Source organism: Plectropomus leopardus, chromosome 22 (assembly GCF_008729295.1).
Source record: "Plectropomus leopardus isolate mb chromosome 22, YSFRI_Pleo_2.0, whole genome shotgun sequence".
Classification (NCBI taxonomy): Eukaryota; Metazoa; Chordata; class Actinopteri; order Perciformes; family Serranidae; genus Plectropomus; species Plectropomus leopardus.
The window spans coordinates 19,154,116-19,173,015 of NC_056484.1; the positions used below are offsets into that span (position 1 = coordinate 19,154,116).

General features: G+C 38.5%; 1 protein-coding gene across 1 annotated transcript in view; it reads right to left on the reverse strand.

Moving 5' to 3' along the window:
* Positions 1-18,900, reverse strand: part of ptprz1b (protein tyrosine phosphatase receptor type Z1b) — a 77,842-nt gene that overhangs the window by 24,028 nt on the left and 34,914 nt on the right. Inside the window, exons 3-7 of the mRNA XM_042511658.1 lie at positions 6,707-6,886; positions 3,759-3,910; positions 3,552-3,647; positions 3,322-3,388; positions 2,248-2,405 (exon numbers count right to left, since the gene is read on the reverse strand). Of these exons, the coding sequence (XP_042367592.1) occupies positions 2,248-2,405; positions 3,322-3,388; positions 3,552-3,647; positions 3,759-3,910; positions 6,707-6,886 (653 nt within the window). The remainder of the gene's footprint in view (positions 1-2,247; positions 2,406-3,321; positions 3,389-3,551; positions 3,648-3,758; positions 3,911-6,706; positions 6,887-18,900) is intronic.

The window sequence follows — 18,900 nt, forward strand, 5'->3', positions numbered from 1 at the left end:
CTCGAGTATGATGCAAATGCATAAAGTGGAGATGAAACACCGAACAATGAGACTGTGGTTTGTTTGATTTTTTTACTTACGCAAGATATGACACTGTAATAAACTTGAAATCCACCAAGATTTGCCAGAAAAATTAGACAGTATTTCATGTTTTCCCCAGTATGGCAGAGCAGTCTTTCCACAAGCTAGCTGGTGATAATATCAGCATGCTTCGTCTCTGTTGTCCGCTTGTTCATAAGTAGGAGTTGTTGCGCTGGGCTTGATAGACTTGATACTGTAAAGCATATTTAGTCCTTTGATGACTATTTTGCTCTTTTTTAATATAAACTGGTTTTTTTCAGCCAGAGTAGGAGATGTTTCAACTAGAGCAGTGCACGAATGAACAGGAATTAACGTAACGACCAACATGTGCCCCGGTGGCGGTGCAGGCATAGAGTGCAGGTTTTCCATTGGATTTTGGATTATTGCAGAAAATTAGCTCTGTGGCAAACAAAGGTTTTTGCTTGGCATTATAATCTTTTTGCATGGGTTTTCTCCGGCTTTATCCCACATTTGAAAGACATGCAGGTTAGGTTAATTGGGGACTCTAAATTGCCCGTTGGTGTGAATGAGAGTGTGAATGGTTGTCTGCCCTTCGATAGTCTGGCATCCTGTCCAGGGTGTATCCTGCCTCTCGCCCAATGACAGCTGGGATAGGCTGCAGCCCCCCCGCGACAATTATGAGGACAAGCCATTTCAAACAATGATTGAATGAATGAATATAATCTTCACAAATGAACACCACTTATAGGATTTTAAAGCCTACATGCAAATGCCAGACATAAAAAGCTAACGTCAGGCTTTAAATGAGCGACAGCATGATCGCATTACTTCATTGTCACCATTACAACACAGCTGTAAAGCAGCAACCGTCTTTTTTAAGACACATAAAAGCTTCACAGCTGACAAGTGGGGAATTTACTGATACATTTTATATCATAGAAGAAAACTTTAAAGTCTCTTCAGCTTGCGTTAACCATGGACCTTATTTCAGGCATCTAACCAAAAACCCATTAAAAAAAACCCCATTAACTTCAAGATGAGGGAACCAGGAGCACTAAAATGCTCATTTATTTCCAGGTTTTAGGATTCATTACTGAGACACTCGCCTGGAGTTTGGAATTACTTATATGGATCTACAAAAGCGGGAGAGGAGACATTACAACAGCAGTGAGGAGTAAAACTTTCGGTTTGTGATCTAAGGCAAAGGTAACGTCATCAACCAGCCTACATTACAAGCTGATTCCATCGCTTTGAGTGAAGAGCCAGCAAGATCTTGGTGGTGTTTCCACATTAAGGATAACAGATTATTATGTACAGAAGAGGATGGGTACACAAATGCAAAACCCAACAGGCACCACCAGGATAACTGGATAAGTTCTTTTTTTTCTGATGGTGAGAAATACTGTTTCTTTATTTTACTGATGCTTTTGTGATGCAAAAAATTGTCTACATTTGAATTTGTTTTCTTGGTGGAAATGATTTTGATCAGGACATGAGGTGACTTGTGGACATGACCGCTGGGTTAGGCTAGCTATGTTAGCTGCGGTATGATAACGTTAAAGTAACTTTATAGGCGTCTTGCATTGTTGTAGTCTGACAGCTCAATAGATTCTTTTGTGAGCTTCGTCAGCTGCAGCAACCAGTCATTAAATGTCATATTTGTCAAGTTCAGGCAGCTTTTTGCTGTCACTTTGGCTGCGTTTGTCCAACTCCATGAGAACAGGTCACTATATTTGGTCTTTTTAGCTCAAAAAGCACTGGAAGTTGGTTTTTAAACTTGTCCCAGGTAATTTGCATCTCTTCAAAACTCTCAAACTCCATTGTATTCACACTTACACACTTATTAGGTTAAAAACTACTTAACCTAGACTGAAGTACAGTGTTGTACTCACTGTTCCAAATAAACAACTATTCTCTATTCTCACCACCTAACTTGTTGAAGGATGGCTATACCCTGCTAGGAAAAAAAAAAACCTATCTATTTTTCTTGCAGATCTCGGTGGTTATTAAGTTTGATTGCAATGTCACATCTTGCCGAAGGTAAAAATTAATATATTGTTTAGTGTTTCATCTCAACTTTAGGGGTACAATTGGGTGGCAGGAGTGAATGAGTCAAGTTTTTCTTTATTCCAAGACTTTCTACTCTTAATGTAGTAAGCATGAGTTCGTGGCAGCAGACAACTGCGTGTGATAAAACCTACTGACCTGTGTTTCTGATATGGCCACAGTCTGTTTAAAGACGACCCATTCCACCGTTTCCGAGCAGGGAGGAGCAGTGAGTGAGCCGTTGTAGATGTAATATTTATCTGTGTTATTAGGCAGCAAGGACCGTAAGGTGAAAGCTTCCATCGACCCGCTCTTACCTGGTTAAAACAAACAAACAAACAAAAAAAAACTGTCATGACTAGCAAAATGTCACAACAAAGAAATGTTTTGCACAAAGCTGTAAGATCACCTGGGACAATCACTATATGTTCATTAGGTCTATGATATCCATCATGATTTTGTTTATAAGACAATCTTTTACAGTTTCATCATGTAGGAGAGAAAAGTGTAATAAAATAAAGTTTTGTTGTGAATATGTTCGCAGCATTTTTGCATGATTATACTCTCACTTACTGAAACAACACTGCTTAACAGTTGGTAACTTTTATAAAATAAACTTTGCATATTTGTTTGTACTGTCCTGAGAAAAGTACATGAGACAGACTATTTCTCACCTCAAATTCAATTTCAGAAACATATTTCTATGTACTATTAAGCTGCAAAATTAGAACGTTTGCTCTGGCTGTGGGGCGGTGCTGAGTTTTTAGTTTGACTGTTTTTAACGTGGCAGCAGCTGGGACGGACGGGGATTTCCATTTACAAATTCCTAGAGACAAATGTGTCCACCTGAATCCAACGCCATTTTAAGTCCATACTGTTTCATTTGCCAACCTACTTGTTTTACCTGGGTTTTCAGCAAAGGGCGGAGTGAAGTTAATGTCAGTTTGTACAATATCTTTAAACTCTCTTGCTTTTCTAGATTTTATCCCTATCATAACAAAAAACACATTTTGCTTTGCTTTTTTCAGGGACAGCATTATCAGCATCATTCAGAGCTGGGGCTATATATGTTTATAAAACACAAATATTCTCCTGAACGCAATCAGGATTTTTTTTGATTATCAGAAAATACATTTTTTCTAAACAGCTGCACACAGCCACTGTCTCTTTTAGAGGATACGTGTGAATTTTTACCCAGTATTAAGCCAGACATAGTATGCAGAAGTGACCTACCAAACCTGCTGACAGTGTTGACGGCGTCTATGACTGGTCTGAAGTTCTCGCTGTCGTCCAAGCTGATCTGCGGAAAAGAACATTCAGAAAAAAAAAACAGCTGCTTTTCATTCTAATCCATTCACAGACAGTCAAATATATACTTTTATTTGAATCACTTCACTTTTTGTTATTTGAGGAGTATGATATTGATCTCTAACTCTGGGGCAAAAACCAACAGGTGGATCTACCTCAAAGAACACAACTACTGCAGCGATCCTCCCTCCTTCCCTTATGGCATCGTCCAGACTTTGAAAGTCATCTGGATCATAACAGTAGATTTGCATCTGAATGGGAGCAAGAAACAGGCAGGTGAGATGAACTCAGGCTTTACTTGTAGACAAATGGATGAACAATAAATGTGTTGATGGATAAACAGATGCTGTGTATTTCTGTACCTCCAGAGGGTATTTCATCCCGTTCAGGCTGTGTTCAGACCCATCGGATGTTGCGTTGCAGCGCCCCCAGTGAAAGGTGATCCTTCCAACACGAAACCTGGAGCTCAGCCCTCCTCCACTCACAAAGAACTCCCCCTCCACACTGATGGCCACTACAACACACACAGGCACTGTAGTTTAACTTTAATATGAACCACTCTAGTTAAGGAGCAAAAACAGGAAATGCCAGTGAGGAGTATTACTTAAGACTGTCAGAGTCATTTTTTCCCTACAACAGGCATAATCAAGGGGATGTTTGAGGCCTTTGTTTGATTGACAAGACTTTCTGTCTCCAATACTCAGCTGTGGCAGTTGCCGCCTGGCCATTAGGCTCTGAAGCTTTGTCCAATATTTGAATCCTCTGGCTAGTGTTAACTTACAGTCTCAAAACATTTCCTCAGTGATGTAAATTCCACATTTCTCCACAGTGTAAAGTACACAAAAGTTGGATGCTACTACAATTTGGATATATTAATGTGTTTGTGCATTAAATCTGGATATCCTGCTGGTGTGTTGGCAATGTATTTTGGCCTTTGACATTCATCACACAAGTGGCAATTAAGAAAAACAATAATTAAGCCTGCATTAACGGATTTTTTGGCCTCTTGAGAGCAACCAAAGCAACATTTTACAACGGCATTTACACCTTCATTATAGCTGGAAATGGAATTCGGCAGCACTTCCTATCACTAAAAACCACATAATAAAGCTTCTAATCCAAAAATCTTCATAACTGAACATGTTCCAGCAGGAATCTGATCCAAAATTGGGCTAATGTAAATGCTAATGTAAACAGTTGGAAACGGATATTGAAAATGGTCTGAAGATTGTCGTTTAAGCTCACAGGGATTAATTTCACATTTAATTTACCTCATTATTTAAAACTTTGGCCTCATTTATTATGAACAGTTCCACTACTGTCACTTTTTATGCATGACAGAAAATGCACATTTATGTAAACTGTGACATGATCCTTCTATATCAGAGTTGACAATTTCCCTAAGTCCACTTCACTTCCTTATATTTGCCTCTTGGAGCCACATGTGAACTTCAAGTAAACAATATCTCATAAGTTACTTGAAAATGTTATGATGCTCAATTTACTTTATTAAAAGGATAGCTCACAGCAGGATGTGCCAATAAGTATAGTGAGACTGTGCAGGCCACATGTTTCTCTCATACTATGACAGCTGTGCAATATCTGTTTTAATGTGCAATTTCCTCTCTGACTGCACAGAGAAAAAGATTAATTTTGGCACCATTAACGTATAGAGGGCGCACACACACACACACACACACACACACACACACACACACACACACACACACACACACACACACACACACACACACACACAGAGCGCAGGCTGTATTTGAGAGATGGTGATGATAGCTCAGACAGCTTTCATTTGTTTAATATCAGGCCAGACATCACTTCACACGCGGTTTCTCCTCTCACTGTCTCCTCACGTCGTCCTCATTTCTCTCCCCTGCTCTGTCTCTCTCTCTCTCTCTCCACATTTTTCCTTCTTGCTCTCTATTTGTTGCTGCTTTTCTGTTGCTCAGTTTCATCTCTGCCTCTTGACATCGATCTTTCTCCCCATGATCTCTCTGTACTGCTGTCCCTCTGGTTGCCTCTCTCTCAATTACATGGTCTCTCTCTCCTTCTCTTTCATTGTCTCTTTTTAATCCTCGCTGCTCCTTTCTCTCATTAACCTCTGGAGTTGTGAATCTTTTTTTTTCTGCCTCTGGAAAGTTAAGCTTCTTTCCATATGTAGGGATTAAGATGTCGTGTTTTACAGAACTGGGAGAATGTCAAAATTATTTACCTTAGATTGAATCTACAACATACGGCACTATATCTTCCTCCTCTGGTTGCTGCTTTACTATGGGTTCGTCTGGGATTGAATGGAAAAAGAAAAGGTCTCTCATCTTTTAACATAAGTGAAATAGCTTGTGGTCTGATTTCCATCTTGAACTGGCTAGGTAAAAGAAGTGACTTGAGAAAAGGTCAAATAATACTTGATATATCTAAGATTTGCTTCTGAAATCAGATCTAGAATTACTGCCTGGCCTGCATGCTTGACTCCCCTGCATGCCTCTACAAACAACTGCACTTTACAACCATTTACATCCATATCTGTGAAAATGTGGATGCTTTACATACATTTTTAACTGGGCAGCACTGAAGATCTTTGCAATACAATCAGATTAGCAATCCAAGATTAGCGTCACCAATTCATCTGAACAAAATTCTCCCTTTCTGTTCCTGAGACATGACGTTGAGTAATGGGCAGAAAAATGTTTAGGCAGAACATTATGATGTGACAGTGAAGTTGACCTTTGACATCTTTAATATTTCCTATTGAACATTTGTGTCAAATTTTGCCATAATTAGAATGTGAATTCTTATGCTATGGCTAAAAAAACATGTTTTGTGAGGTCACAGTGACCTCGACATTTGACCTTCCTTCACCAAATTCCAATCAGTTCATTCTTTAGTCAAAATGGACATTTGTGCTAAATTTGAAGAAATTCCCTCAAGGTGTTCTTAAGATAACAGGTTAACAATTATGGAATGAACTTAAGGTCACAGTGACCCTCATCTGTGACAACCAAATGCTAATCAATTCATTTCTCAGTCCAAGCAGACGTTTGTGCCAAATCTGACGAAATTCCCTCAAAGTGTGCTTGAGATATCATATTCATAAGAATAAGAAAGACGAGGTCACAGTGACCTTTGCCTTTGACCTATGGTCACCAAAATCTAGTTTGTTCATTGTTTAGTCACAGTGGAAGTTTGTGCCAAATTTGAAGAAATTCCCTCTAGGTGTTTTTTGAAAATGAGACAGACAACTTGAAAAACGAGCTATTACAGGAAAGGTACATCAACAGAAGTGGAAGTTTACCAGTCTTTCCATTGTTGTGGATGGTGCTGGACTCTGCCGTCAGTTTGTCCCAGCCTTCTAGCTGTAGGTTCTGGTACTGAAGCCTTACTTGGGTAAAAGTCTCATCAATGTCCACAGGAGACTGTCTGGCACTGTTACAGGATGGGTACTTCTTACCCCAATTGCGCTGGTTCAGGGCACCTGTATGTGTGTGTGTGAGAGAGAGAGAGTAGCAGATAAGTAAAGAGAGGCAAACATGTTCAAGGACTGCTGATCTGAAAATGTCAAACTCCCTGAAAGCTTGTTATAAAATCTCTGTCTCTTTCATCTGCTGTCAACAGAAATTCAGGAAGCTCAGCTGTGTTGAGCTTGAAAAACAGAGCGATCCTGTTTGCTTCTAGAGTTTCCTCTAAATATAAAATTCTGAGACAAAGAGAGTCTCAAAATGACTTAAATGCAGTCATGATTTATAGATGTCGAAATGCTGCTCATAGCACCTTTAATATTCCTGTGCAATACATGCAGAAGTGTGTTTTGTGGTTTGAAATCAGTGGGGCAACTGTTAAATAAGCACAGCTCTAACGAGGGCAGATGGTCAAACTGTAGGTGAAACATGACTGTTTGGCCTCAGGTCACACTTGATCCTAGCACTCTATGAGTGTGAGTGTACATTGTTATTGCATGAGTGCATGTCTCATATTCTGTGTTGCTTGTGAATTGTTTTTTTAAGGGGGGCTGCACAGCATGAATTCTGTTTAAACTTATTGATGTGGTGTGTGTGTGTGTGTGTGTGTGTGTGTTTTAACAAGGCTGCGCTTTCCCCATGAATAATGCAACAGTATATGAACAGCATCAGGACAAACACACATTTAAAGGAAAACATACAACACAAAAACCCAATCAAATTAGATAAAATAAGAGGCAAAGTGACACTCTTCTCCTTCAGTGTTCAGAACACATTTATTTAACACAAACGCTCTTAAATATCACAAGCTCTGCCTCAAAATTGCTGTGCATTTTTTATTTATGAGTGCATGTCTGAATCTACAATTGGTGTTTAAATTTAAGGACGTGCAACTGCTGTGTATGTATGTGTGTGGTTTATTCATGACTGCATGTCACACTATCTGCATTTACATCTTCTCACATGATGTGTGTATACTTATGCTGATAAATATTCTATTTTTTGGAGTATATACGTGCAGTGTCTTCACATTCATTGACATGCAGTGTGCGCATGTGTGTGTAAAATATTCATCTATATGTCCAAGTTACCTGTGCACACTCTGAACAGCAGTATATACCTGTGTGCAAGCATGAACAGCTACTTCCATTTGCATGAGTGTGTGTATTCATTTATTGTGCATGCATGTATCCGCACCTAACATTCAGTCATGTCCTCCAGGTATATTCAAGAGAGTCTCTGCTTTAACTCATTTATTAAGCTGACAAACAAGTATAAATTTTCAGAAATCTGATCATAGTTGAGAAAAGATCTAAGGTATAAACCATCAGAACACAGAATAATTGAGAATTTGGTTTAATTTTAAGACTAAGGCAATAAAAAGCTATGCTCATTGCTCAATATCTGAAGAAACAGTCAATTCATATCATCATAAAAATCACGGTCAAAAGATTTAACAAAACACTGTGGCTGAGTTTTACTTTGAAACACAAGGTTCGCTTTGTGTAACTCAATGCCACATTTTCTAGAGATGGAAATAGATTCATAATATCTACTTTATTTGTGCAAGGTGAAGACAAACTGAATAATGGGAATGCATCATCGGACAATTCTTTTTCATCGCTTTGTCTGTGTGTGTGTGTTTCCAGTTACACAGTAAAGACAATGGGGTCTAATGGGGTCAGAGCAGATGGTTTAACTGTAACTGGTCACACATGACTTAATAGGTACTAGCTTTACATTCCTCATTGTGTGTGTGTGTGTGTGTGTGTGTGTGTGTGTGTGTGTTCAACTGAGTCAATTACATGTTTGTTGTACTGTTGCCTAGTTTGGCAGCTACAGTTGAACTTGTAGAGATAGCCTGAGGAGTAAAGGGGTAAAGGGGGAAAAAAATCGATACAGCAGAATATTGTGATATTTTGTGTGAAAATACTGTATCGATACACTGACGCCAAGCATCGATTTTCCATGACATGAATTAATCCAATTGCAAATTGTTTTTTCAGTTCTACTAGATGCTTTTTGCTGCAATAAAAATATTTAAATGACAAATTGTATCTTTAAAACTTTATTATCTTATCTTATTAATGAAAAGGTTTTTTTTGGGACATTTTTTTAGTTGAAAAAAGGTAATAAAATAAAATGTCTTTATAATACTCAGCAAAAAAGTGTTGAAAATCACAATAATATTTTATCATGACTAAATTAATATGACAATATCGTATCATGGGACCTTTAGTGATTCCCACCCCTAGACAGGGTCCTCACTCATTTTCATGATCAAAATTTCCAAACTTTTCCATGTTTTCAAGGATCCAAAAAAAAAAAAAAAAACCCTTTTGTTTCTTGTCTGGCGTTTTTTGTCATATCATATTCAAACTGATTCAAACTCTTTTCAAGCTGGCCAGGCATACATGAAAGGAGAGATGAACCCAGTGAGAAAATGTCAAAATGTAGGTGATAGATAAATAAAACTAAAACTAAAACAAATAAACACACACAAAAAAAACATTGTCACACAAACATATATTACACTTACATTACAACAGACAGAAAATTATTTTGGAGTTATGTTACATCACATACAATGTTATCCATGTAGATTATTGTTTTTATTTCATTATACACTAGAAAATGCCATGACTTTTCCAGGTTTTTCATGACTGTGGGCACTCTGCCTAGAGGATTATGGTAAACATGTTGGGTAAGTTCACTGGTTCAGCAACATACAGCCATATTTTATTTACAGGGGTTGTTTATTAGTCATTTATGAAGTGTGTATGAGCAATAGTTGTTTATTTCCTTCTGTATTTGACAAAACTACAACATAATAGCTTGTTGAAAATCTGATTGTTGACCATTAGATGGTATTCACACAACAAGCAACCAATCTTTCACAATTTATGGCTTACAGACCAAAATGGGCACGTATTAGACTTCAGTAGGACTGTTGTCTAGAGTTTTTTCTGAGCCAACCAGAAACCCAAACATCAGACACATAAAAACCATAAAACCATACACCTAGTTGAGAATTTCATTAAAATTATGGCAATCTTGTATAAAATTCTGCACACAAACAACAGACCACGCAGACACAACAGAGTGAGGAAAAGATGGCAAAACCAGCTGAAATGAAGCTATTGCTGAGTAGCTATTAGCCAACAGTAAAAAACAGTAAGACCTGTGATTCCTGTTATGAAATGTCTGCAGAGTCAGAACCTATACAGAACCATTTGTAACATTGTCAGCTGCTTGTCTGCTGTCAGATTCCACAATTCCACACTATTTGACCTATATACTGCATTTTATGAGTGCTGTTACTGTATGTGTGCCGGGGGAAATGACTGAGGGTTGTCAGTGACCGCATCTGGCCCCTGCAGCAGCATCTGTCAGCATCATAACACATACACACAAACCTTGTACAGTCTATGACACAAACAAACACACTGAGTTACTCTTCTGACATTATGCTACCATGGCAACAAGTAGCTGACAAGTTGGAGAAAGGAAAAAAAATAAAATAAAATACACCGCCTAAAGCTAGACTTTCCTGTCTTCATTTAAATCCATAAACACACACACACACACACACACACACACACAAACACACACTCGCATTCAGTCAAGAAGTAAAAATTAGATGATTAAATATGGAAATTGCATTTCATATCGCAGAGTTCCATTTGCTTTTTTTCACTGGATTTCCCAGAATAAAGTCTGCTGATGCTGCCAGTGTACCTATTGTTGTCAAATCCACATGGGAGACTTTTAAAGCAGAGTCTGCAATTTTCACCAGAAATTATAATCATCATTATATTTTGTTTTTCTCCTCGCTTTTGTCCTTTCTCCCTCCCTTCTCTTTCTCACTCTGAATCTGAATGTTAAAACAATTCCAAACAAACAGAATAAATACAGCACAAAACCATAAAATACAAAGTTTAACAGGAAGAATCTCAGCCGCCTGGGATTTTATTCATGCTCCTCTGTATAGTTGTCAAGGTGAAATCTTTTTTTACATCATTTGTTTAAAATTTAATTCATTTTTTTAATCTCTGAATTGCAAAAGACAAACTAGAATTACCGCCTGGTGGTTGTAAGAGCACGCCTCTGTTCCTGAGTTATGATGTTGAATAACGGCCTGAAAAGTGTTTTGCACACCACAGTGAAGCTGACCTTTGACTTTTTGGATATCAAATGCCATCACTTCATCATTATCCTATTAGACATCTGTGTGAAATTTTGTAATAATTAGCATATGAATTCTTGAGTTATTGCCAAAACATGTTTTGTAAGGTCACAGTGACCTTGGCCTTTGACCACCAAACTTAAATCAGTTCATTCTTAAGTCCAAGTGGATGTTTGTGTCAATTTTTAAAAAAAATCACTCAAGGTGTTGTCGAGATATCTCATACACTAGGATGGGATAGACAGATTTATGAATATGCAGACAACCTAAAAAAACATAACGCCTCCAGCCACAGCTATCACCAGGACGCGGGCATAAAACAGAGTCAAGATGTCTGTAAACTTTCTGAAGAAACTTTGTGCATTGCAGCAGCTCAAAGAGCAGTCAGCTGTTAAAATGGTCAAGACAGAAACCATTTGCACCTGCTGCTGCTCTTTTTACCACAACACCCTGATCATTTCAGCTCACCCCTCATTCTCGAGGGAGGAGAGGTGAGACGTGAGAGCAGGGGTGCGTGCAGAGGACAAAGGAGAAGAAAGGAGACACAGCAGCAGAGGACACAAAGGGAAGAGTGCAGAGGCGAGCGGAGAGGAGGTGATAAAGAAAGACTGAAGAGAAGATACAAGAGGGGAAAGAAAAGTAAATCAATGAAAAATGGTATACGAGAAAAGACAGGGAGGACAAAAGGAAAAAGAGAAGACAGAAAAGAGACACAACAAGGAGAGTGAAAGTCTGTGTGTGTGTGCGCGCGCGCGTGTGTGTGTACACAAACTGATGTACGGTACAGATGTGTTTCATGCAAATGTACAAAGGGCACACAGACACACACAAACATGTGCGTGTGCTCACTGTCTCTCTCTTCCTGCCTACGCTTACACCAATTAGGCTCCCTTGGATGGCACACACATGCTCACAAACACAAACACACACACACACACAAACACACACACACACACACACACACACAGAGGGAGCTGATTTCACCCTCTGTGAAAAGGTTCTGCACTGCTGAGCGAGCTAACTGTTCAGAAAACATGCAGGATTATTAAATTGAATAATGTAGGGTTTGACTTTTTTGGGGACTGTCTGCTCCTGTTTGCATCACTGCTGGCAAAAATAGCTGAATATATATCAAATATTAAAAGCAAAAAACGGCTGCTGGTGTAGTTTAACCCCACAGTGGTGCTTCTGAATCTGCATTACTGTCTGGCTGGCAGAACAATCACAGCTGAATAGTCTAAACTCATTTCATGCATGCCTTAAAGGTTCTAGATGGAGCATTTTAATAATTTAGATAAGAGCAACTGATTATTTGCACTGTCTATTAATCAAGCAATTATTTTTTTGATCTGTCAGTTTGTACATTAAATGAGAAATTCCTACAGCTCAAAACTAAAAAAAAAAGTTCAGTTTATAATGACATAAAAAGGGCACAAAGAGATGAACCGCCATACTGTATTAATACAGCACTAATTAGTTTAATTACTATAGAGTGGTGAAGGGATGACGTATTTTTGTAGGCCAAGGAAGTTAGCATCGCACTGGTTCCTCGTCAAAAACCTTATGGGATTTTTTAATGGTATTTTCAGTAATCGCCAAAAATAAACTGTGATGAACACAAGTTTATAAGACTTACACGTTTTGTTCGGCGTGATAATCTTCGCAGATGAACACCAATTTTGTGTGTTTTGAAGCGTAAATTAAATCACCAGAAGGAACAAGCTATTGTTAGGCTATACACAAACTACATCGCGGTCGCACGACTTAAATGTCACCACTACAAACTACACTACAGGTCACATTTAGGAGACTTTTGAGGGACCGCTAGACTGATGAGATAAGAGTGGCTGAGATGCAAGTGACCACAAGTAATCTACCTGAAATAAAAGTTGTTCAAAAACCGTTCATCTAATCAAGTTCACACTTTGTGGGTATACTGTTGAGGACCCAAGGAAGTGCAAGCATTGAATGTGAGCTCTTGAGATCTATGGGAAATGATTTTGTGTTTCCTAGGATAGTGAAGATGTGAACTGCCCTACACTGCCTTTCTCTGCCTCTGATTTGCTTACCCTGACATTCTTACCCTCACCGATGTCAGTCCTTGGTAGGACCTAACCAATCCTACCAACAAAGGTAGCAAGTACTAGCCAATCAGAGAAAGAGTAGGATAGGTCATGCCTTCGCTATCCAAGAAAATGCAAATTTGCAGGACATATTTATAGTGCATTATGTACACATTGCATAGCATATTGAGAGCCTATTAACTGTTACACCACTGAACAGCATGCTGGATACAACTTGCGCTTGCAATATCCGAAATTATGTCTTTTCCAAGTAGCAATACTGGAGGCCAAGCAGGCACGTTTGACAGGCACTGCATAAGTTTGACAAATAATGATCAAGCATTTCTGTTTGTGAAGCAACATTGTCCGCAAAATGTTTTTTGAAATAGTTTTGGACGGTACGAATCACACTATTCTCTGACACCTCAATACTTAATGGTGGATTTACTTTTAAAGAGGAATTGTTCTGTCTTAGCTGGTGTCATGAGTTCCAATCAGGATCTCAATCTGCAGGAAAACTCTTTGATTACAACACAGCAGAAAGCTGAGCAGAGACATAAGAACTGTTCCTTTGTGTGAGACGAGACCTCAGTCATTTTTATTCTGCAGAATCAATGTCTATGAATGCATTCATGGATTCATACAAACACAGACACACACACACACTCGCACACATTGACTGACTGACATAAAGGAGTGAGCCTGAGGCTGACAAGATCTGAGCCACTAAATGAATCTATTATGAATGGCAGAGAAAAGACTACACACACACACACACACACACACACACACACACACACACACACACACACACAAACACACACACACACACACACACACACACACACACACACACATTGACTGACTGACATAAAGGAGTGAGCCTGAGGCTGACAAGATCTGAGCCACTAAATGAATCTATTATGAATGGCAGAGAAAAGACTACACACACACACACACACACACACACACACACACACACACACACACACACACACACACACACACACACACACCGTGTGATCTCTGACGGCTCCGTCTAGACGTGTGAATATGAAAAGGTCTCTGGAGCGAGAGGCGACCGGGACAAGACTCTGCATGGAGTCACTAAGTTAAATATTAAACAATGGCAGAGTGGCATTCTGAACTGATCTACTGTTTATATGAACATACACCGTGACTGGTAACTAGTAAATAAAAACTTAACTTAAAAAACGTGTGGTCCTTTGACTCCACCCATTACCCAGTGAGATTACTTCTGCCAATGAGTACATGTTTGTTTTTGTCTAACCTGCGACAGTCATGGATGTCAAATTACACTTGCTGAACATCGCCAAGTTTACTCAATTTGGATTCTGAAATCATACAGTCGCCTCTCATGGCCGTATTGGGTCGCCAAAATACTGACATTACAGCCACTGGACTCATTAACCCAGCCACATGCTGGTGCAGGCAAGGAACAGGGACAGAAAATGTGAGGAAGGAGAGTGCGTGCTTGTGAATCAGGGAACACACCTCTGCATCATTACCTCATGTCTCCCACAAGGCTCCGGGAGCAGCAGCACAGGCTGAGCAACAACTGGAGCAGAAGAGAAGCCAGTGTTTGGTGACTAAGAGAGCAGTTGAGAACATAGTGGGTGATGAAAACATGCATGTGCACAGAAAAAGAGACAAAGCATACATGGAATGAGAGAAGACGAACAGCGAGCTGGGAGAGAGACACTCAAAAAAGAGGGATCAAGGTTTCTCTTGTCATACTGTAAAAGCCCCTCCAACAGCTTAGACCCTCGGGGACACTAAAGCCCTCTAATTAACACTGGGATAATAAAAACAATAAAGTAATGATAATGCATACTTACACGGATTAAAATTCGGGTTAAGGGCTTCTAACAGATAACCAGCAATATGCAGTCATAAAAACCACATTGTATTACGACTACAGGATGAAGACTGGCTAATGTTTGGCTCTCTAATTTTGTCTGCCTGCTGTTTGCAGGATAGCCAGCATACAGTGGGTTTATCAGAGCTAAACTGCTAAAACAGTGGCCTGCTGTTGGTGGAACCAAAGATCATGAGAACGATGACAGTGAACCAAAACATTTTACTTCTTGCTAATTTTAGGGTCATTTCTTCTTGGGGAAAAAATGCAATGCGCAACTTATTGAGAAACGTCCCACAAATTGCAAGAAATAAGTAGAAGTGGAAAAAATATCTTTTTAATTGCTAAGGAAACATTTCCAGAGAATTATATTTCTAATAATAATAATTATACATTTTAAATAACTTCACAGAATTACATTCATTTGTTTTAAAATTACTGAATTTTTAAGCAGTTTTTTTCAGGGCATTTCCTTGTTTTTTATTTTTAAAAACTTATTTGTTTTTTGTTTCTTTGTGCTAATTTCAAGTAATTATCTTTTTTAATTTTCTTTTGCTAATTTTCAAGTAATTATTTTATTTTCCTGCTTTCATTTTATTTATTTACCTTTTATTACTAATTTCTTGCTAATTTCTGAGCCATTTCTTCTTCATTTCCTTCTTCTCATGTTGTTTTGAGAGAAATCAAGTCAATTTGCCCAGCTTTCAAAGAGTTAAGTAGTGGGCTGTAGAACAAAACAACCAGCTGAAAGATGTAAAATTACTATAAAGCTGAGGAAACTGTGGAGTCGATAAGTGCAGCTTTAAAGTGAAGTGTGATTTAGTGAGGATTGCAGATTGCAACCAGCTGAAACTTTATCCCTGTTAGAATTCCTTCAGTATTTGTTGTTCAAGAGGTTTTTACCAGGAGCCAAATTATCCGTAGAGGTCTCTTACTTGCCAAAACAAACAGACTTGGTTATTTAAACCAATAAAAACAAACAAACAAAAAAAAAAAATTAAGAAAGCAGTTTCTTTCAGCAGTGTTTTCTGACAGTGCTTGTTGCAAATGGGCTTTTAACAGTGGACAGGCAAAGAACAACAGCCCTATGTGGGACTAATGTTGGTATGGACACATTTTTTAAAACAGAGGTGACAGTTACACTTGATGTTTACATACCAACAAATGCATGAATGTAAGCTGAATATAAACTGGTCACAACTGCACACTGATCCAAAATTAGCATTGCCATGATGAGTAAAAATTTTAAATGAAAAACTCTTCTGGGATTTGGTAAAATGAAGTCATCACGCAGCCTCTCACGCTACTCTGATCCTTAATATGATGTACTAATGAAGGGGAGATACATGATGTTTTCTTGGAAACTAATGCAAGATTTAACCTAGTGTGTGATCAGATTCTTAATGTGAACACACTCGTCTCTCTAATCAGATCATTTAGAACATGGAGAAATGGTTCAAGGACATAATATCGTGAACATATGTGGACGGAAAGATGTGTTCTCATGTGAAATCTCCGTGTGTGTGTGTGTGTGTGTGTGTGTGTGTGTGTGTGTGTGTGTGTGTGTTCGTATTCCCCAGACAAAGCACCAAGGGAGTACTGAAGCTTGCATCGCTCCTGGGTAAGACATGGTTGGATCAAGAAGAGAGACGAGACAGACACAGAGAGGAGAAGAGGGCAGAGACACCGCAACAGAGGAACAGCAAAAAAAAAAAATAAAAAACATACAAAAAAATACTCAACTTGATCAGAAATGACTTTAACATTTTGATTCTTGAACATTCTGGGTTTTTTTTTATCTATCATTGATGCTCCAATGATAAAATACAATCATGCAGGCTCTAATATGACGTTTTAGCTGTTCTCATAGTTTATATGCATCATATAAAAGAAAGTAGTAGCAGGATCACTGTATTGTTATAAGAATTTGTAGTTTTGTTGTGATATTTGAAAAGTATCCTTTGAAAAAATGTATTGCCTACCATTGCGTTGCCTGGAAAGGGAAACTGTGTTTTCAGAGCGCAGGGTGACACACAAACACGTACTGTACACGCACATGCACACGTACACGTACACACACAACAGATGGGGCCCTGGGGGGTGTCTTCCAGGCTGGAGGATCCCAGGCACCCCTTGGAGACAAAGCAGAGGGGAATGACGGGAACAACATGAAGGAGGAGGAGCAGGGAAACACAGAGTACACAGAGTACCTGCAGGTTTTATGTTAATACTTTTAAGTACCTTTTAAGGCCACCAAGAATTGAATTTACACTGAGTTAAGAACTACAATCAAGAAACCATGCAGGCACAAGCATGAATGATTACATTTACAAACAGAAATCCCTCTCTGTCTCAACTAGATAGATTATAAGCAAGTGTAAACATTCTGGCATTATGTTTAATATGATTTAAAATCTACATCAAGCGCAATCTTATTAAAAGGAACACTCAAAAAGTCTTTTAAAGCTGCTGTAATTTGTTTTTATATTGACAATGAATGAAGTGACTGAATAACATGAGAGAAGTCGCTTGTACTGACAAACCAACAGAGGAATTTCACCAAACTCTGCAGTTCTCTTTAGCTTTACAGAGTGTGTTAGTGTTGCGGCTCATTGTTTTGGTAACAGCCCACGATTTTACTGTTTTGGTTCACTCTCACTTATCATATTAAGTTGTAACATAACAGGCAACTGTTTTCGGCAAAAAAAAAAAAAAAGTGCAGCTAAAGGCACTTTTTTCTCCCAACTCACACTAAATGGCAAACAAATGAACTTAGGAACTAGCTAATAAACATAATAGAGTATTAGCATGTAAAGGAGTTGGTGGAGACCAAAACAGAGATTAAATGTTTTGTATATGACATTCAGAACATTAATATAGCAGACAACTGCTATTTTTATAATATATTTATAATATAATGGTAAGCCGCTCTTGCTGTACGTGCATCTTATTGCATGCATGTACCCAACTGGCTAAGTCATCGACGCTGCTTTGCACTGTGTGGACCAACCACATTGCTGGTTTCAGTTAGCACCGTTAGCTGGCCACTAGCTCAGCCACTTCCATTTTTGAGAACCCTATCCAGACAACTCAGACAACGCTCTGTGCCTGCATATTCACTCTCAAAACAACTTTAAAAAAACATGTTGTTCCTGTTGTGCTGCCCCCATGTGGCCCAAAAAATCAGTTAACACATTCCATGCAATCATATGTTTAAAAAATGGCATGAGCCAACCTCAACTAGTAGATCTTGAACTGGTTTCCATTGTGCAAATTAACTTTATGCACTACCACAATATGCATACGAGAGTTTCTAATCTGAGTGAAGCTTGGAAGGAACTGAAACTGATAATGGACAGACGTTTGTGTGATAAAAAAGGAAGACAAGAGACAGGAGAAGTGTTGTGTGTTTTTCATCAACACTCAACATGCAGTCTGCTCCAGCATCCACATTGTGAAGCAAAAAGACAAGCTGCATAACTGAGAGAATGTTCACAAATATTAATTTGGACTTGTCTTTGTTAGCACATGTCATTGTTTAATATGGAGAAAATGTCATTTGAAATTCCTATATTTTTGTTTTACTTGATTACAGAGTACTCACGCTTTTATTTTTTGTGCCTATAATGCTGATAATCTCTAATTTGGATAATGATTATTTGCTAAGACATACTATAACCCAGCGTGGATGACAAAACAGAACTAACTGGCTAGTTGTAAAGCAAAATGCTTGAAGTCATCTTAAAAAAAAGAAAACCTCTGAATGTAGTTGCGTTTTACTTGGAAATTCCTCTATAAAAATAAACCAAACAACCTTGGTTTGTAAATGCTTTGTAAAGGTGTATTGTGATTTTTTATGTAGCCTAATTTTAAACTCCTTTGCGTCTCTTTTTCATTCAGTTA